Below are 19,238 nucleotides of genomic sequence, written 5' to 3' on the forward strand. Positions count from 1 at the left end.
CCCTCTCTTTCCTCTGCTGCCTTGGAAATCCAGTAATATGAAATTTCAAAGCCCACTCCTTAGCCTGGCACAGTGGTACACACCTGTAATCCCAGAGGCTGGGGAGACAGAGGCAGGAGGATCATGCATTCAAAACCAACCCCAGCAACACCAAGGTGCTAAGCAACTCAGTGAGACCCTGACTCTAAATAAAATACAAAATAGGGCTGGGGAGGTAGCTCATTGGCCAAGTGTCCCTGAGTTCAATTCCTGGTACCACACCCCCCATGCACACAAAAAAACCCCACTCCACAAACACTTCATCCATTGCAATATAGATTGATAATGAGAAGTTGTGAGTGAGTGTGCATGTGGGGTGTGTGTGTGTGGGGAGGGTGAGATTGTATCTGTGTCCACCTGTTTCCCTGGCCTGGGAAACTGAAGTTTACTGCTTCAAGCATGCATATTTTATTTAAAAAATAAAATATAACTAAAAAAATTATAGCAAAAGTTACAAATCACAGTTTTCTTCACAAAACAAAGGACCCTTGGTTACAAAATAGTAGGTAAGAAGGATCTACTCTTAGAATAAAAGACTGTTCCTTCTGATGAATAAATTAGCTTTATGAAAACACACACCAGTGTCCTGGTTTGCATTTCTTTCCAATTCTGCATTCTGCCTGGAGCAAAATAGCTCCTCTCTTGGAGCCCTTAAAAGTCAGAAAAACTTATTCCACTAGGAAAATGAGACATTCCTTTAATTAATGTTAAGTGCCTTTGCTCTTGCCATGTACAATTGCCCTCTCTTAAGACTGAGGGAAAAATTGTCTTCCGCTCTTTGAGTTAATCAGGGCTGAATATTGAGATATTGATGAATCCAATAGTGTAATTGAATCCTCTTAATTCAACTAGCACTAGGAAAGATTGAGGGCCTGTCCTTGGCTGTCTTCTTCCCTAAAGGTTTAGGAAATCTCTCTTTTCATATGCTTTTTGTTTGCCAGGAAATGCGGTCCTTGCAATCCATATTTCCTTATATCCTTCTCATCCTACTTCCCTCCCCTCCCCGGGGTGGGGAGGGATTTATAGGCTGTCATCGTCCCCACTAGACACAGGGCTCTATTGCTTCCCAGCCATGCCCCGGGCCCCTCGCAGCCTCCTTTTGAAAGAATCTAGGCCACCACTCCTCACTCCCACATCAAAGGGACAGGCAGAAAAGCACAGGCTGATGCCCTCCCAGAAGGAGATTAAGCCTGTCATGGTAGGTGAGGATAGTGCTGATACGGCCAGGCAAAGTGGTGCATTTGGGTCATAGAAGCACAGTAAAGGATTTGGGTCCCTCCATCTACAGAGAGAGTGAACTTTGATTATTGATAATGAGAATAATTGCAAATGACCTTTGTTAAGTGCATATAATATGCTGGGCACTGTGCTGAGAGCTTGACATAAATTTCCTTTGACCTACATTAAAGAAGTAGACATTACCATCCTCATTTTACATCCTTATTTTTCTGCACCTTGGTTAAAGATCACAAGATTAGTAAATAGTAGAGCAAAGATCTAAATGCAGCCATCCAACATCATGGCCCAAATATTTCCCCATACTCTTTACTGACTAGATTAAAAATCATGTGTGATCTTGGATCCAGTGTTAGGAATTAATTCTTAGAGCAACCCCTAAGATAGATAATGTTATAATTTCACCTTGCAAATGAGGAAGTTGAGGCTCTGAGAACTTAAGCCCAAAGTGGTAGAAAAGTAAAAGGATCTAGAATTCAAACCCTGGGTTCCTGATTCCAAAAGCACAGCTCTTCCCATCATGCTATACTGCTTGGCCAGCCTACACAGGTTGGAGAGACCATCTACAGTCAACTCTCCTGAAGTCATCCTGCCCCTCCTCTGAGTCTCCACCCAAAGGAGCTTCTGCTATGGAGCTATGTACTCAAGCAAGTGCTCAAGACTTATCAGCTGCTCTCTGGAGACAGCTTTGCCTTGCTTAGTTCCCAGTAGTAAAACTGAAATTCTGTTCATCATGGTGGCCACATTTACTTTTTTCAGTGATATTTTTGTTTCAAATTAAAGTTTCTTCCACAGATACTAGCAAAGAGTTTCCTAAACATGTCAGAAGTGACACTTATGCTCAGTATGATTTGGGGTGCTGGCATCTTCAAAACATAGTAATAAATTACATCTTAACACTGGAACATGGAGTACTAAGCCCAGCTCGGTCTTTCAATAGGTATGTGACATTGTATAACTGATTTCTTCTCTCAAAACCTCTGTCTTCCCATATATAAAATGGGAGTGTTGAATCAAGATGGTCTCAATCAAACTTGAACTGAATAATTCTAATAAAAGAGGTCCCGTCTCAGAGGATAAGAGTAGGGCTGTGCTTCTTGCAGTAGTAGCCCTCCTGGTTCTCTTATCTCTGGGCCCCACCTCTTTATTTTGCTCCAATGTAAATACTGGCTTGGCTTTGAAGTCATTAAAATCCCTCTATGACCTCCTTAGAACATATATTCAAGAGCATAAGGCTGACCCCTCTTGACCCCTCTGTTTCTGCACCTAGGACTAGCAAGTATGGCATTTTCAGTCCTTCCTAGGCTTAATCTTCTGGTGCATCTAGAGCAAAAACCATGCAAAATGCAAAGCTACTTTATATTTGGTTTTCTTTTGTGAGTTTCATAATCCTATGAGTGAGACAGCAGTTTATCTCTCTAACAAGGGACAATACATATTTAAAAAGATAAAGTAGTGTACTTCCACAAAACCCACTGGGGAAGTAACTTCATCCCTGAATTCTTCCCATTACAGATGAACTCACCTCTATCTTCCTCTTGTCCCATTCCATACAATGAGTTTTCAAAGCCAACAGGTAACTTACTATTTGTAGATTGTGAACCCTCTCTATAATTCACTGGCCACATAATATATTATACAAAAGACTTTCTACAATGTATTTGTAATCCAAACTTCATATGAAGCTTGAGGTTTATTGAATTGGTGTGCTAGTCATATTAAAAATTCACTTCACTGTGCCCATTGAAATTTTAATCAACTTCCCAAAGTGTCTGAATCTGCCCTCTTTAGGGTATTGATTAGGCAGCAAGCTCAGCTACTAAGAGCAATAAGACAGATTTTTTATTATGAAAATGGATTTGAGGAGTACTGAAGTCAGAATTTACAGTCAAAGGTAGGTTCAGGAACCATACAGACAACCTACAGCAAGATGCCAATTTAAAGGGGTCCAGGTAGGGAGACAGAAAAGGCATCTTAATGTAAAGAATTATAATACTCAGGACAGACTGCACTGCCACATTTTGCTGTAGAAACAAACTATCCAAAAATCTCAGTGGCTTAAGCCCAACAAAAGTTTGTTTCTCATGTTATCTAACTTGCACCTAGGAACACAAGCCAATGTTGGCTCTGCCATCCATAGTTGCACCTTCTGAATGAGACTTGTACTCCTTCAGTTTCTGCACCTGGGGAAACAGAATAGAATGTGGGCTTTTTACTGGCTCAATCTAGAAAAGAAGCACTTCCTCTTACATTTCATTGGCCAAGGCTAGTCACATGACCCACCTATGTACAAAGGCTATTGGGAAATGTAGTCTTTCATATAGCCAAAAGAAGCAGAAAGGCAGGTATAAGTGAGCAAATAATGTCTACCAAAAGGGTCTAGAATCAGGGCTTCAAGATGGAGGAACCCAAGAGGTGAGGAGCCTACAAAGAATCCTGGAAGGGCTTCTACAACCCCACTGCTCTTATGGTAGAGAGAGCTTGAGGGCTGTCAACAGATTTGATTTTAGTTTATTCAGAAAACATAAGCCTTCCTGTTCAGTTGTTTCAACATTCTTTATTTTCTGTAATTTTATATTTATCAACTTTACAACCAATTTTCTGAAAAAAAAAATATACAATATTTAACTGTGAAATCTCACATTCTCCTCCTGATTTGAAGCAGCATAAAAAATGGATCACTCAGAGATCCTAAATTCCCACCTTTGGTAAAGACAAGCTAGTCTGCATGTGCCCATAGATTCACAATCCTCCTGGAACTGAAGGATTAGTGATTGGAGAAGGAGGGATGACTTTGCATTTTTACCTTAAAGTTTCAAACCAGCCTCCTACTATCTTCTCTTAGTTGATTTTTAACAAAAGTTTTAAATGCAGAGATGTTTTCATATCTTTTCTTATCTTCCTCCAACTCCTAAGACATGAGATAACATCATTTTATCTAACTGCATTATTTTAAGAATTCCCTATCAGATTAAGGTTTCCTTTATTTCAGTTTAATTTCATTGTCTATAAAGTAAGGATAATATTACCTACTTTTTGGAATTATCCCAAGAAATAGTGAGATGGTATAGGGAGAGATCAAGGAGTGAGAGTTGAGAACTGTTGAGAGTCAGGTAAGTTTTTTGAAATAAGGCCGCTTTCCTTCTTTATCTCAAACTTGGAAACTGCATAAATGCAGATGCTGTAGAGAGAGATACTGACATGGAAAAAGCACTTGGCACTGCTCCTGGCACACAGAAGCCCTCTGTAATGACAGTGTTCATCTGTTGATGCATTTACAATCACTGTTATCCATTGCTGCTTCTAATGCCATCGCTTTAACACTCCTAGAATGTTTTTTTTTTTTTTAGTGTCTTTGTTTTAGTGAACCAGACTTTGTGGACATAGTTCTTTCTCCCCACAGATGCATTTTTACCAGAATATAAGAATGTGTTTTAGTTTCTGGTCCTGGGACACAGCCTGACTTCTCTTTTTTTCACCGCTCTTCTTGTCTCTTTTTTTGCAGTCATTTCTGGGAACGGCAAATATGGAAGCAGACTCAATGCTTAGTTCTGCTTCTTTATTGATGCTGACGCTTTCAATGGTGTCATTACTTTCATTTTCTTTTATGAATTGCAGTGCCGGTGGCAGATATCAAAGCTGTGGTGACGGGAAAGGACTGTCCTCACATGAAAGAGAAAGGTGCCCTTAAACAAAACAAGGTATGATTTCCAAATTATTGCAAATAGCTCTATCTGCACAGTACAGTCAGCGACTGTGATGTCTCAGCCCTCCTTTATAGCTCTGTGTGTGTGAGTGTGTGTGTGTGTGTGTGTGTGTGTGTGTGTGTGTGTGTGTATTATGTAGGGTCACATTCCTTTTTCCTTTCCTGATTCATTTTGTACTTCTCACCCTTACTCCTTCTCTCCCTCAGCACTTTTTTTAATGCCCACTATCTCTACCATTCTCTCACTTCCCATCTACTTCCAACCCTGGGAATTGCCCTGGTTCTTCTTATCTGGCATCTCCAACCTCCTCTACACATCCCTGTCCATTCTGGGGCTTCTCTTAAACTTTTGTTTGTGTTCATTCTCCCTTCCCGACTTGGCACCACAGCAACCTTGCTGAAGGGGTGGGGGTCAATGGGGCCTGGAAAAGGCAGATACCAGATGACTCAAAAAATTGCAGAAAACTATAGGGACCTGGTATCATTCAGCATTGTGGAAAAAAATAGTCTGTGAAAAATCTCAAACCCAGATGAAAGGAGGAAAATCTCCCAGCTTGTTATATTGTTTCAGCCTCTTTCCCATTGCACATTTCTCACCACCTCTCCTAGTCTACCAACCAGCTGCCACCATGATAGATAGTCCTTATTTCATTACAGAGGGTACAGCAGGGGGCAGTATTTGGAAAGATGGAATAATTTTCTTTGTCCCCAGTTTGGAGGGATTTGCCTTCAGAGGGGCCATCGAGGAGCCAATCCTTTTCTTATACTTCTTGGTATCTTGTGATATATATATATATCATCAGTGAACAAACATATCTAGATTTTTCTGGCTGCTCTAGACACTTTGGCGCCAAAAGTGTCACATGGATCAATAGGTTGCTTCTTTATTTCCAGCATCAGTATCTAAAAGGAAAACAATATCACATATATCCTTATTAATCAGAATTAAAATAAATAGTCCCTGGTCTGTAATTTCAAATGTTGTCAGATAAAGAGGAATCTAGGTCTTTGTGAGATGACTCTATTTATACTTAAGGAAAAACAAAACTACAATTAAATTATCATTCAGTTTAATAGAAGGATGCAGATGCAGCCAGGGAAGCTGATCACAAGATGTTTGCTTCTTTCTTAAGTTATGTGTGTAACCCAAGTCCATGTGTATTCCTCCTTTGGAAAGCCCATTAGAACACTGTCATATAATGTCCTTAAAATACAAGAATAATGATGTAAGTGCATGTCTCAGAGGCCAGGGTCTGTAGATCACCAGTTATACAGTACCTATAGCGATTCCCATGTCTCTCTTTGCCATGATGTGGGACAACAGGGATTGTGCAGCTCTTCAGATTCCAAAGAGCATCCTTAACTATAGCAGCAAGGTCCCCGCTTTCCTGATTTGCCTCCTGTGGCACTGCCTTCCTGTAACACCAGTAGGGTTTACCATATGTTGTGCACATCAGTGTTCCCTCCGCAATCTCAGAGAGCACTGTCCCTGCTCAGTTCCAGCTAAGGAGCCCTGGTTATACAATGTTTAAAGCCTAGCAGAAAACTAGAGGAAATTTATAGCAATGGGAGTCTAACCCAGAGAAGGCCCTACCTGGCCATGGGACAGCCTGCCAGGACTCAAGCATGCTGAAGAGATACAGAAGGAATTAAGTAAAATAGATCAGAGAGACTTCCTGCTTCATCCCCAACATGTAAAGAACTTGAAAACTGTCACTCCCATCCTTATAGTAAAACAAACAAACAAACAAACAAACAACATCAACAACAACAACAAAAACAGTTGAGCAAACTAGAAATTAACAACTTTTCTTGAACCTTTCAGAGAGTTGAAGATGCAGGCAAATCATCACCCTGAAATGTAGACTCAGGGTCATCAAGAGAGATACAACCCAGATCTGTTTACCTGGAGCAGAATCCACTGGATTTCTGTTCCTAAACAGTAGGAACACTTGTGAAACTTTAGATGAATTTCTTCAGGCTGAGTATAGACTCATGTTGAGAGAAAGAAACTCCTAGAGGTTCCATTGGCAAGTGGGGTATACTTCCATGGATTTCAGAAACCTCAGGAGGTTCTCTCTTTGAGAAAAATCCCTCATAGTCAGGGATGGGAAAGAATAGTTATGAAATATTCCAGAGCCCTTTTCATTAAAAAGTCCTAATTCTCCAGGCCCTTTTCCAATTAGGGGCAAGGAATTTATCTGATTTCAACCCCTTTTAGCATCCCTATCTCAACTGTGGGGTTGGAGGTGATAAGAGACATAGTCAAACAGCAATCAGGGTCTAAAAGAAATTAATTGGGAATTTTATAGCCAGGGAAAAGGGGAAGGGACAGGAGGAATAAAGGTATACTACTAGAGAAGCTATACTATTGGAAAACTGACATCGCCAAGACAAAGAGCCCCTAAAAGATTGAGATTTAATTGGAAGATTATAGAATGCTATATATCTTCCCTGTACCCCACTGCCACATCCTCAGACTCCAAAGTAATAACCGTGGATTGTAGATGAAAGATCTGCAAGATACTGCCTCTCTGAAGAGAGTTACTTAGGGAAACCAGAGACAGTAAAGGACACAAAAACAACGACACAAGAAGACTTCAGAGCCTCTGGCACTTAATATCTATAACAAATGTAAACATAACCCAGTTCCTTGCCAATTTAGCATAGGCTATCGCTCTAAGGGCCTAAATATCTTACTTCCTATTACTTGATAGAACATGTCTACATTTTAACAAAAAATTAGAGGCATGCCAATAAAGAAAAAGAAAAAGAAGTCTGAAGAACAAAGCAATGATAAAAACCAGACTCCAGTATGACATAAATATTAAATTGTTGGGTGGGGAATTTAAAATAAAATGTTACAGGCTCTAATGGAGAAAAGTAGATCATGTGCGAGAACAGAGAGATCATGTAAGCACAGAGACGGAAACTTTATGAGTCCAAAGGAAAGTCTATCAGTTAAAAACATTGTAATGAAAATGAAGGATGCTTTCAGTGGGCTCATGAGTAGTCTTAACATGGTTGAGGGAAGACTCGGTGAGCTTGAAGATGAATTGAGTTGGTAGAAACTTCCTAAATTGAACTGCAAAGAGAAAAGAAAAAATCACAACAAAATGTCAAAGAACCATGAGACATTTGCAAAAGGCATAACATACGTATAATTCCAAGAATAAAGGAGAAGAAAGAGATTGGAATGGAAAAACTATTGAAGTGATAATGGTTAAGAAATTTCCAAAACAATGACAGACATCAAACCACAAATCCAGAAAATTTAGAGGACACCAGCGGGGATAAATACACCAAAAAAACCCACACTTAAACATATCATTTTCAAGCTATAGAAAACCAAAGGCAGAGAGAAAAATTTGGAAGAAGCTATAGGGAGAGAAACACCTTACTCTTCAAAGACAAAGATAGGAATTAGAGATAAGAATTAGTTTCTTCTCATAAGAAACTTGCAAGCAAGGAGAGTAGATTGGAGCAGATGGTTGAAAGAAAAAAGCCCACTTACCTAGAATACTAAATCCAGTGATGTTACTCACATATAAGAAGGGGAAATAAGTTTTTTTTCAAATAAACAAAAACTGAGATAAACTTGGTGACAAGAATTGATTGTCAAGCAGACCTACTCTGCAAGAAATGTTAGAAGAATTGGTTCAATCAGAAGGAAAATTATAAGGATGAGAAACTTGAATCTACATTTGAAAGGACAGAGTATCAGAGAAAGAATAAATAAAAGGTAAAATAAAAATATTAGTTTTTATCGTTAACACATGGAAAAGATAACTACCCATGTTTAAGGTTATAATAGTAAGCATGCATTGATGATTACAGCATATGGATAAGTGAAATGAATGACAGTAATTAAAAAGGAGAAGGCAAAAAAGAAGAAACAAAGAACAAAATCAACAAATAGAAAAAAGTTACCAACACATCCACATTAATCTAGCTATATCAATGATCCTTTTAAAAATAAGTGGTCTACTACATTAATCAAAAGATATTGTCATTTTTTTTAAAAAAGCAAGACCTAACTGTCTGCTGTCTACCAGAAACCCCTTGCCATATAAGACTAAGATAGGTTAAAAGTACTAGATAGGGATAGACATACCATGTTAACACTAATCTAGAGAAAACTGGAGTAGCTATATTAATTTCAGGCAGAGCAAACTTGAGAAAAAAGAAAAGTATCGAGGAGTCAATTCTCCAAGAAGACATAACAGTCTTGCACATATATGAATTTAACAAGAAATTTTCGTAGTAAGAGTCATGAACTGATAGCATTAAAAGGAGAAATAGACAAATCCATTATTATATTGGAGATTTCAACATTCCATCGTCAGTAATCGATAGATCAAGCAGGCAGAAAATCAAAAAGTATATTGATGACTTGAACAGCACAATTAATCAACCTGATCTAATTGACATTAATAAAATAATCCACCAAAGAAACAAAAGACTATACATTCTTCTCAAGCTCACAGGAAACATTTGCCAAGATAGACCACATTCTAGACCATAAAATATATTTTAAACTTAAAAAAATAACAATGTATATTTTCAAAACACAAACTAAAAATCAATAGCAAAAAGATAAATTTTAAAAATCCCCCAAATATTTGGCAATCTGACAGTTGACTTCTAAATAACCCATAGTTTGAAGAGGAAGTTTCAAGAAAAATATCAACATGTTTTAAACCAAATAAAATAAAAATAAAACTTATTGAAACGTGTGGGATGCAGTAAAAAAAAATGGTGCTTATGGAGAAATTCATAACATTAGATGAATATGTGAGAAAAAAATAACAATCTCAAATCATTAAGGTTTCTACCTTAGGTCACTAGAGAAAGAGGAGTAATTTAAGCCTAAAACAAGCAAAAGAAAAGAAAGAATAAAAATTAGAGTAGAAACCAATGAAACTGAAAACAGGAAAATAGTAGAGAAAAATCAACAAAGCAAAAGTTGGGTCTTTGAAAATATGAATAAAATTGATTCTCTTCCAGCCTAACAACAAAAGACACAAGTTGCCAAGATCAAAACAGGTGTGGAGAGGATGATCACATTTGAACATAATATATATGTGTAGATTTGGCCTTCTTACTTTTCATTCCTCTTCCCTTATAGGATTAACATAGTCAACGATGTTTTCTATACTTTTAAAATTATTATTGTCATGGCACTCATAATAAATGGAAGGATGAATGGATAGATGGGTGGATGGGTTGGTGGGTGGTGGGTGGATGGATGGGGTACACTTTATTAAACACATAAACAAGACTGCAAATCAGGAAGCTGCTTTCTTTTTTTTTTAATTTTTTTTTTAAAGAGAGAGTGAGAGAAGGGAGAGAGAGAGAGAGAGAGAGAGAGAGAGAGAGAGAGAGAGAGAGAGAATTTTTTTTTCTTAATATTTAGTTTTTAGTTCTTGGCGGACACAACATCTTTGTTGGTATGTGGTGCTGAGGATCGAACCAGGGCTGCACGCATGCCAGTCGAGCGCGCTACCGCTTGAGCCACATCCCCAGCCCAGGAAGCTGCTTTCTTGAACTCAGTGGCCCTGATGTTTTGGCCACCCACCACCCTCTTTCAATCTGACTTGAGGAGTGAGGACAGCAGTATCTCCATCAGTCTGGATTTTCATTTGCATATTCATGAAAATTACTTGTCCTATAACATTTGGTTCATATACCTACTTCTTTAGGCAAAATGTCAAAAGGTAGAAAGGAAATCCACAGTTCTTCCTCAACTCCCCACACCCATACCCTTTCTTCTAGGAACTCGGAGGCCCCTTCCTCCCTACCTTTGGGACTTCTGAGTAAGAGAGGGGACACTTGCAGCTTCAAAGGAGAATTAGCCAAAATCTGTCCATAGGAGATCTTTAAGTATAGGATGGGCAACAACCCAGTCTTGCTGCTGACCCTTCCCACAGAATCTCTAGAAACTCCATAGCTTCTCACATTTTGTGCCGCGGGACTTGGTTGGCTGAAATGCTGCTGAGCAAGGCAAACTCATCTACTAGAATCCACAAAAGACATTTTGTTAATAGAAAAATATTAGTGACTAGCATCCTCTCACCTATTCAACGTTTGCTAATGTCTCTGGCACTGTTATAGAGAGATGAAGAGAACTGGCCCTCCATAGTAGAGGCATTTATTCACACATTTAGTCATTCAGCATTGAGGTGCCTGAGATCTGATGGGTACTGGGTATGGGGTGGCCAATGGGGGAGACATAGCCCAGCCTCCAGGAGCTTAGAATCTAAGAGTCTAACAAAGCTCTGTGCAACAGGCAAATCTCTGTGGAAACAAATGCCAGGTTCTTCACAGAGAGTGGAAAATTTCTGACCGAGATTTGAAAGGAATTGTCATGGGTGGGTGGAAATTCAATTGTAAGACTTTCGATTTTTAAGGATTAAGGATTCTAAATTCAAACTCCATAATTTATAGAATAAGTTGACTTCTTGTTGTGTGGCTTAACTTGGACATGCAGTGCTGTCTCACTGGATTTGGAGCTTAGACCGTCACCATGTAATCATCAGAGGGCGGATCTCACTGGATCCTGATTCAGATAGGAGAATACTGGTTATCAGTGAAGCTAGCATCTTCCAACATTCCAGAATCCAGCTTTTGCTTTTATACTGCAATTCTTAAATCTTAAATAAGAAACAGATTCTCCTAGAAGGTGATGTCTTAGAGTCAGCTTGAAACCCTGGTCTTAATTAAAAAGACTTTTATTCAGATTTATTGCACTCCTTATCCATCCAGCATCTTCTTTGTGCTAGGTACCAGGAATCCAAAGGTAAATAAATATTACCTAGCCCTGGGCCTAGCTATCCATTGATATGATTTATTTATAAATGTACAATTACAATTCATCATCTACGCCAAAAAAAATAATTTAAACAGAGTAGTAGAGTTGAGAACAGTTCATGGAGGAAACGGCACTTGAGCTGGGTTTTGAAAAGGAATTGGCCAGGTGGAGAAATGAGGGTGAGACTTTCCAGGAGGAGGACACAGCGTGTCAAAAGGCCCAGGGGCCTCTCCATGTGTGAAAGAGCATTCTCTGATTGGGAACCAGTGAATTGGGAGCCTAGGATACCCGGGGACAGGGAGAAGAAAATGGGTTGGAGAACCAGTAGTTAATGCTATTAAGATGGATTGAAGCCTAGAAGGTATAGGTGCCTGAAAAAAAGCATCCTTTTCTACTGTGCACTATCCGAATGAGCAAATTTGTTTGCCTTTTAAAACAGAAACTCAGGTCCACAGATATATAGATGAGCAGCAATGCACTGTAGCTATCAAATCTACTATTATTTCTGGGGCCCTATTTAACACCCACGCATAGCCAAATCCCATCCTGTGTCTTTCATCAGCATACTTTGTCCTCCAGATGATCTGGATAGATGGAGAACCAACGTATTTAAGGGGATGCTGGGTAAAATGTCCAGATACGTTAAGTTGCCCTAAAACCTGAACCAGTGCTGTGCACTGAAAATATGTTGTGTAAGATTCTGTTCTTGTATTGCCAGTCTATCTTTTGACTCATGGAAGAAAATGCATTCATACACTTTCTGCACCAAGGTGCTGTTTCTCTGAACATCCCTGACCCAGTGTGCCTTGTCACTGATCCCAGGGCCAGAGGATTGAGTACAAAGTCAGAGACCTGACAATATAGAGGGACCTGAGGATATAGAGGGATGATCCCCCGCTTCCCTAGAACTCAGCCCATCCAGAACCTTCCTCCACATGGCAGGCTGGCAGGTGTGCGTCAGCAAAACGGGAGGAGATGAGCTGCTCCTGGGTGTGATTTTTCACTGAATTCAATCCAGAGGGAATGAAGGCCTTCGAAAGTGAGCAGCAAAGCCCCAGAGCGTTAGATGTCTGTGTGATTGTTGTGGTCTGTGTCTGGAAGCCCCTGAGGGGGACACTGCCCCAGTTTTGTGACAGCCTACTCAGCCACCACCTGGCGCCTTTCTCCCTCCCAGGCAGTTTGGACAGGTGGCATCTTCCAGAGTGTTGGCCTGAGAGGCGCCATCGCTCCCAGCTCGGCAGCCTCCCTGCTCCAAGTGCTGCAGAGCTGACCTCCACCAATGATTCAATGACAGCAAGCTGAAGACGTCAATAAAACCCATTATAAGTGATAGCACCCTTTCACACAGGCCTGTGGTTCAGAGAATTAATTCCTCCCACCCTCCCAGGAAGCCTCAGTGAAATTAAAGTGGGGATTGACATTCTCACGAATTTCCCATTTCCTGCCTGTGTTTATCAGCAATCTAGGTCAGGACAGCTCTGATCATTTACGTCCTAAGTAAGGCATACAAGGGCAAAGCCCAAAGTCAGCACACCCCTTTATTTCTCTTCCTTCTCCATCCCTCTGGAGAGGAGAAAGTGTTACAGGGTCACAGCGCTGACCTTGCCAGTACCCTGGTCTCAGGAGACTTCAGCACCTTGTCAGGAACTCACAGTCCCGGCCAGCCATGGTGATGTTCAAACCAGCTGCTGCCACCAGGGGTGATTGGCCATGCGATTTCCCTGAGCAAAGTGGCAGTTGTCATCCGGGCTCAGCCAGAAAGATTTTGATGAGTTTTGCCTTGTCCTGTTTACCATGAAAAGTCCTCTCGTGCTGTTGTGATATCCAGACTGGTTGTTCAAAAGCAAAGCCCATCTTCTCCCTTCTCTTAAGAATGAGTCAGAGTTTTTCTAATGAATGACTCCCTGATGAGTAAAGGAATAGTTGCTTACACAACATTCCTTACCCAACAATAATTTTTGTGAATTTTTGAGATTAGAGTTCAAGGTTTTATTGGAAAAAAAATATTTTGAAGAGAAAAGATTTATAATCCCAGCACCTTAACGCAATTTTCATTTCACATACTGGTCTCTAGTATTCTATCTACAGTTGTTCATAATTATGATCTGTGTGTGCATAGTGTTCATTTCTCCTGCTTTTTCACTTAATATCAGGTGTTCATAATTATCTTACTGAATGACTGACCATATATATTTCTTTCAGTTGCTAATTTGTGATTTCCTTAGTACCCAAAGAAGGGAGAGAGAGTTACTTTGTCATAATTTTCTTACAGATAGTAGTATGTAACTTTTGCTTGCTTTTGAATATTCTTTCTGGAATGACCTCAGAAGGGGGATTTTTGGTTCTTGATGTTTATTGCTTTTTTTTTTAAGGATAATATCAATTGATGCTACTACTAGTAAAGCTATGATGATTTAATTGTAAATTAAAAGACCTGTGAGATATGGTTATGGAAACAAGTGCCGAACTTAATGGAAAATGGGATTTGTTTGTTATTGGTTTGGGTGAGCTCCTTTACATGTCATCTTCACTGGGCAGAGACCTTCATGGAATTCTAAGGAATAAAAAGAACAACAACAACAAAAAAAAAAATGGAGGAGTGTTTTTTCAGAATAGCTTCCAGGCCACAACATCCTTCTTTCCTTCGATTTCTGGTGGAGTGAGGGAAGCCATTCGAGTGTGAGATTCTGAAAGGTCTGGCCTCAGAACTAATGCTGTTTCCTCTCGATGAGGGAACAGCTGGAGGTGAGCCATGGCACACAGGAACTCCACGAGAACCGGAAAGAACTTCTTGGTGGACTCTCTTGAGAGAGGATCCAGCTCACAGTAGGTCTTCAGAGTTTATTTTGGAAAAATTCTTTAATTCTTCTGAAATCTGGAGGCATTGACTTTGGTTGCCTTCCACCTTTTCTCTGGGGCATTGGCGCCAGGGGTCACTCACCAAAGGCAAATCCTCTGACGCGTACGGAGGTGGAGAATAAAATGGAGAAGTCTGGCTCCCTAAGAGAGAATGTTCCCTGGAGCAGTTACTGAGCAGTGCAGTTCCCAGATCACCACAGGAGAGAAGGGGTATGGATACACTTGACCCTTCTCCTCCAGATTTGGAGCCACGGGGTGTTGGGATGTACTGAGGACTCTCATTTTCCAGAGATTCCACCCTGCTGACTGCTCAGGCCAGCAGGATGATGATGGTGCTTGATATTGGTAGATTACATGCCTAGAAAAGTGGTTTTTAACTTACATTTTAGACATGACACTCAGTACCTTGGCCAAAGTCATTTAGCTGCAGTGAAATGAAAGTGTCCTTTGGTTCTTGGAACTCTGGGCCTGGCCCGCAGTCTGCACTCCACAGTGAATGAGTCCAGGTCTGTCACTTGAACCTATGCTTCTCCTTAATATCCTGCAGCCTCTAGTGAATAAAATCTGTGTATGCATTTGCTCCACAGTAGTGCAAAGGGCAAAGGACAGCCATTGAGATTTGGGTTCACCCAGAAGCCTCGTTGCCTTGGAGATAGCCTCTATGTTTTGGGGAGGTCAGACCTTTATGGACCTCTGTCTGTTTGGGGGTGATAGAAGGTAGGGTAGCCCTTCATGCTGCTGCTTGTGGGAGAGTTTAGTGTTTGCTATGTCTCCCTGGGAGGGAGATACTGCAGAAAGAAGAAGAGAACAGCTTTGGAGCCATGTGGCCTTAACCTCTCTCAACTCTGCCCCATATAAGGGTAGTGACATCACTTACTACATGGCTGTTATGAGAGATCAGGTGATTCCCACAGATCTCTCCTGAATGGAGAGAAGGATTCATGCTGCAAACCTTGAAAAGCATGCCCCCTCTTCCTGCTATCTTCGTTGCTGCTTCTCTTGTCCAAACAGGCAGCAAGCCCTACTCCATATTCAAGCTGCAGCCATTTATAACTGTAAAAAGAAAATGCCAATCTTCTTTAATGTAGTGTTTTCTTGGATCTCTTGTAGGAGGTGCTTGAACTTGCTTTCTCCATCTTGTATGACTCAAACTGCCAACTGAACTTCATTGCTCCTGACAAGCATGAGGTAAGAGTCTCAGTGGGGTTAATTTATTACAGAATGTTATATTGTTTCTAGAAAAACAGCACAAGGAAAAATACTGGAAAGGAAGAAAAATATTTTGAAGTCTGCCCGAAATAATCATAAACAAAAGGGAATCTTATTATCTTGAGGTAGACTAGAAACCTCTTTAAAAATTGCCAGTTATAACAGGTCCAACTTCTTAGTAGTTTGATTGATATTTCATGTGTGTTAGTCATCTTTCCATTACTGTGACAAAATACTTGAGATAATCAACTTAACAAGCAGGAAAGGTTTATCTTGGCTCAAAGTTCAAGAGGTTTTAGGCTGTGGTTGGTTGAATCTATTATGATTTTTAATCATCTGGTAAAGCAGAACATAAAGGCAGGAAGCTTATGAAAGAGAAAGCTCCTTACTTCATGGTGACTGGGAAGTAAGCAAGAGAAAAGGAAGGGTCCAGAGTCCCAATATCCTTTTGAAGGCAACTCTCAATGGCCTAACTGCCTTCAACTAGGCTCCATTTCTTAAAGGTTCTACCACTTTCCAATAGTACCACAGGCTGGTACCAAACCTTTAACAAATGAGACTTAAGGGGACATTTAAGGTCCAAATTATAGCATAATGGTAAAGAAAATGGATGTACAAATGCTTCATACTCAGCAAAGGCATAATTGTGAATCCAGAGGAAGAAGCAGCCCTGGCTAGAGCTTTGGTTTTCATTGAATGTTTAGGTTTTTGGTCTGGATTTTCCCAAGATAAACTAGTCTCTATTCTTTAAAACATCTGATGAAGTAGGTTCTCTCCAAGTTTCTTTAAGCTATTTTAAGAGGGTTAGGGCTGTCTCTGCTGTTGGAATTTTATTTCCAAGATGCTTTTATTCCTTTTTGACATCTTGTTATATGTATAATTTGTTTCTCTTCTTGAAGCACACTGTCAGCTATATTTAAAAGGTTTAGCATAAATCTAGGAAAATGCATTTGTAAGACAAAGTAGCAGTTATGGTTGATTTAACTTTTTCTCTTGTAAACTGGAACCCAACATCATGCTTGAAAATTTTATTTTTAGACGATACCATTCAAGTTTTTGTTTTGCATGTCATTGCATAAACAGGTTTTAGAAAGGGAAGGGAACATTTAAGTGAAATCTGACTTTTGTTCCTCATTTCCCCTAGGAGATGTAGCTCATTTAGAAGGTCTTTAGTATCTGGTTTTCACTGGTTTGAAGCTCGTGAATAAAATAGTACATCCCAAAGAAAGAGGAAAGATTAGACACAAATCCTGCATTTAGAATGGTGCTTAAATATAATTCTGTGTCACTTGACATTTAGTTTGCAGAAGGGTAAGACGTTGTCTTCATCTTTCTGAAAATAGACACTGTGTCCTACTACTTCTGTTTTTAAGTAAAAAGAGTGGTTATACACAGGCCACCATATTCAAAATGTATAGAACGTTATAGAAAGCTACTCAGAATAGTAGAACGTCAGCTGTAATTTAAATCAATGCAAGGCTGTTTTCCCCTGTGTAGGTACATTAATTTCAGATAAGAATATATGCTCTAGGACTGCTAGATTTTTATTCCTGTCACTTCTTATAGAGACAACGAGGACAGAGATAGCATATGCTTATGAATGCTTATAGCTTCTTCAAAACACTTGCATGTTGATTACCTCATCTTATTTTCACAATCACTCCATAAAATGGAAAGTTCTATTACACATATTATTTATCAAATGAGGGGAGAAAGGTTTCCCAAACTGAAGACCTCAACAACAGAAAGGATAATAGTAATTATAACTAGCCTCATTCATTCTGTGACAGTCCCTATTACATATTATAAATACTGATATAAATGTATAGATATATAATTTTATGTGTGGATCACCTCAATCCTTATGTAACTCTACGAGAAACAAACTAATAGTATCCCTATTTTGTAAAAAAGTTAAATGAGGCATACAGAGGTTAAGAAACTTGAGTTGGGGTTGTAGCTCAGTGACAGAGCACTTGCCTAGCACATGAGAGACACCAAGTTCACTCTTCAGCACCACATTAAAATAAATAAACAAACAAACAAATAAATAAATAACATAAAGGTATTGTGTTCATCTACAACTAAAAAACAAATTTAAAAAAGAAACAGTTCTCGAGATCACTCAAATAGTAATAGAGCTAGGGTTTGAACCCTGGTAGTCTTTCTCCTGAAACCCTTTCCCATTAACCCCTACACTAGGGGGACAGAGCCAGAATTGAGCCCAGTATTTCCTTCCAGTCCAAACTACTCTTGTGGTAGTTTTTATATCATCATGCACAGTCAACTCTCAGACCCCTAGAGTTGTCTAACTTGCATGTTTCTTTTATACTTTGTTCAAATGAGACTCTAACTAAGATGCATACACTGCAGTTGGTTGCCAAGTTTTAGGTCTCTCTGAATCTTTGGATCCCTCTCTGTTTCTCCTGCTTTTACAATAATGTGCATGTGCTTCTCTCTTCCTTGCAAGTTACTTATTGAAGATACCAGGTCATTACTCTTCTAATGTGGTCAATAGTTTAAGATTGTGCTGATTATAATTCTGTGTATTTGTTACTGTTGCTACTGCAATACACTACCACAGACTGTTAGTATTAAACAACACAAATTTATTATATTAGAATTCCGGAGGTTGAAAGTCAGATGTGCCTGAGGTACCATCAACATGGTACGGGCTGCATTCCTTTCTGGAAGCTCAGGGGAGAATCCAAATTATCATTCCTACTTCTGAATGCCTCTTGCATTCCTTGGCCTCCATCCATCTGCAGCAGTGACAGCTTGAGCCCTCTCATCAAATCAGCCTCCTCTTCTGTAGTCAAATGTCCCTCTGCCTCTCCCCTCTCTTTCTCAATTTAAGGACCCATGTGACTACATTGGACACAGGTGGAAAATACAGTTTTCCAATAATCTGCTAATTTAAGATCATCTGGTGGTAACCTTCATTCCCTGTGCCACATAACATAACATTTTCACAGGGCTCAGGGAATAGGATGTGGATATCTTTCACAGGTAGATGTTGTTCTACCCTCCACAGACTGCAATGTCATTTTATACATTCATTCCTTCCTAATATTGCCTATAAATTGGTGTTTAGAAGACTAACCAAAGTTGGGCTCAATTTTTAAGCAGTAGCAATAGTGTTTTCTACTTCTTGTCTTTCTTTTTTGAATGTTGGCAGCTACTGATGATCATTGCCTTGATCTTTGAATCCACTAGAGTTGCCAAATGTTGATATCTCAATTCTGTCATTCTGTCTTCATTTATTAGTGGGATATAGAAAGAGAAACTGGCCTCATCAACTATTTGATTACCCTAAAGTTAGGGTTTAAACATATCTGTGTCAATATATTGCAGTTATTACCAATGTTAGCATCCAAA

The 19,238-nt window shown here is 39.6% G+C and overlaps 1 protein-coding gene across 4 annotated transcripts in view; it reads left to right on the forward strand.

Moving 5' to 3' along the window:
* Positions 1 to 19,238, forward strand: part of ELMO1 (engulfment and cell motility 1) — a 562,967-nt gene that overhangs the window by 538,725 nt on the left and 5,004 nt on the right. For all 4 annotated transcript variants that reach the window (XM_081286788.1, XM_081286787.1, XM_081286789.1 and 1 more), the window contains 2 exons: positions 4,894 to 4,976; positions 15,762 to 15,839. In XM_081286788.1, the coding sequence (XP_081142914.1) occupies positions 4,894 to 4,976; positions 15,762 to 15,839 (161 nt within the window). The remainder of the gene's footprint in view (positions 1 to 4,893; positions 4,977 to 15,761; positions 15,840 to 19,238) is intronic.

The sequence above is a fragment of the Spermophilus citellus genome (assembly GCF_964194105.1).
Source record: "Spermophilus citellus genome assembly, chromosome: 3".
In the NCBI taxonomy this organism is placed as follows: Eukaryota; Metazoa; Chordata; class Mammalia; order Rodentia; family Sciuridae; genus Spermophilus; species Spermophilus citellus.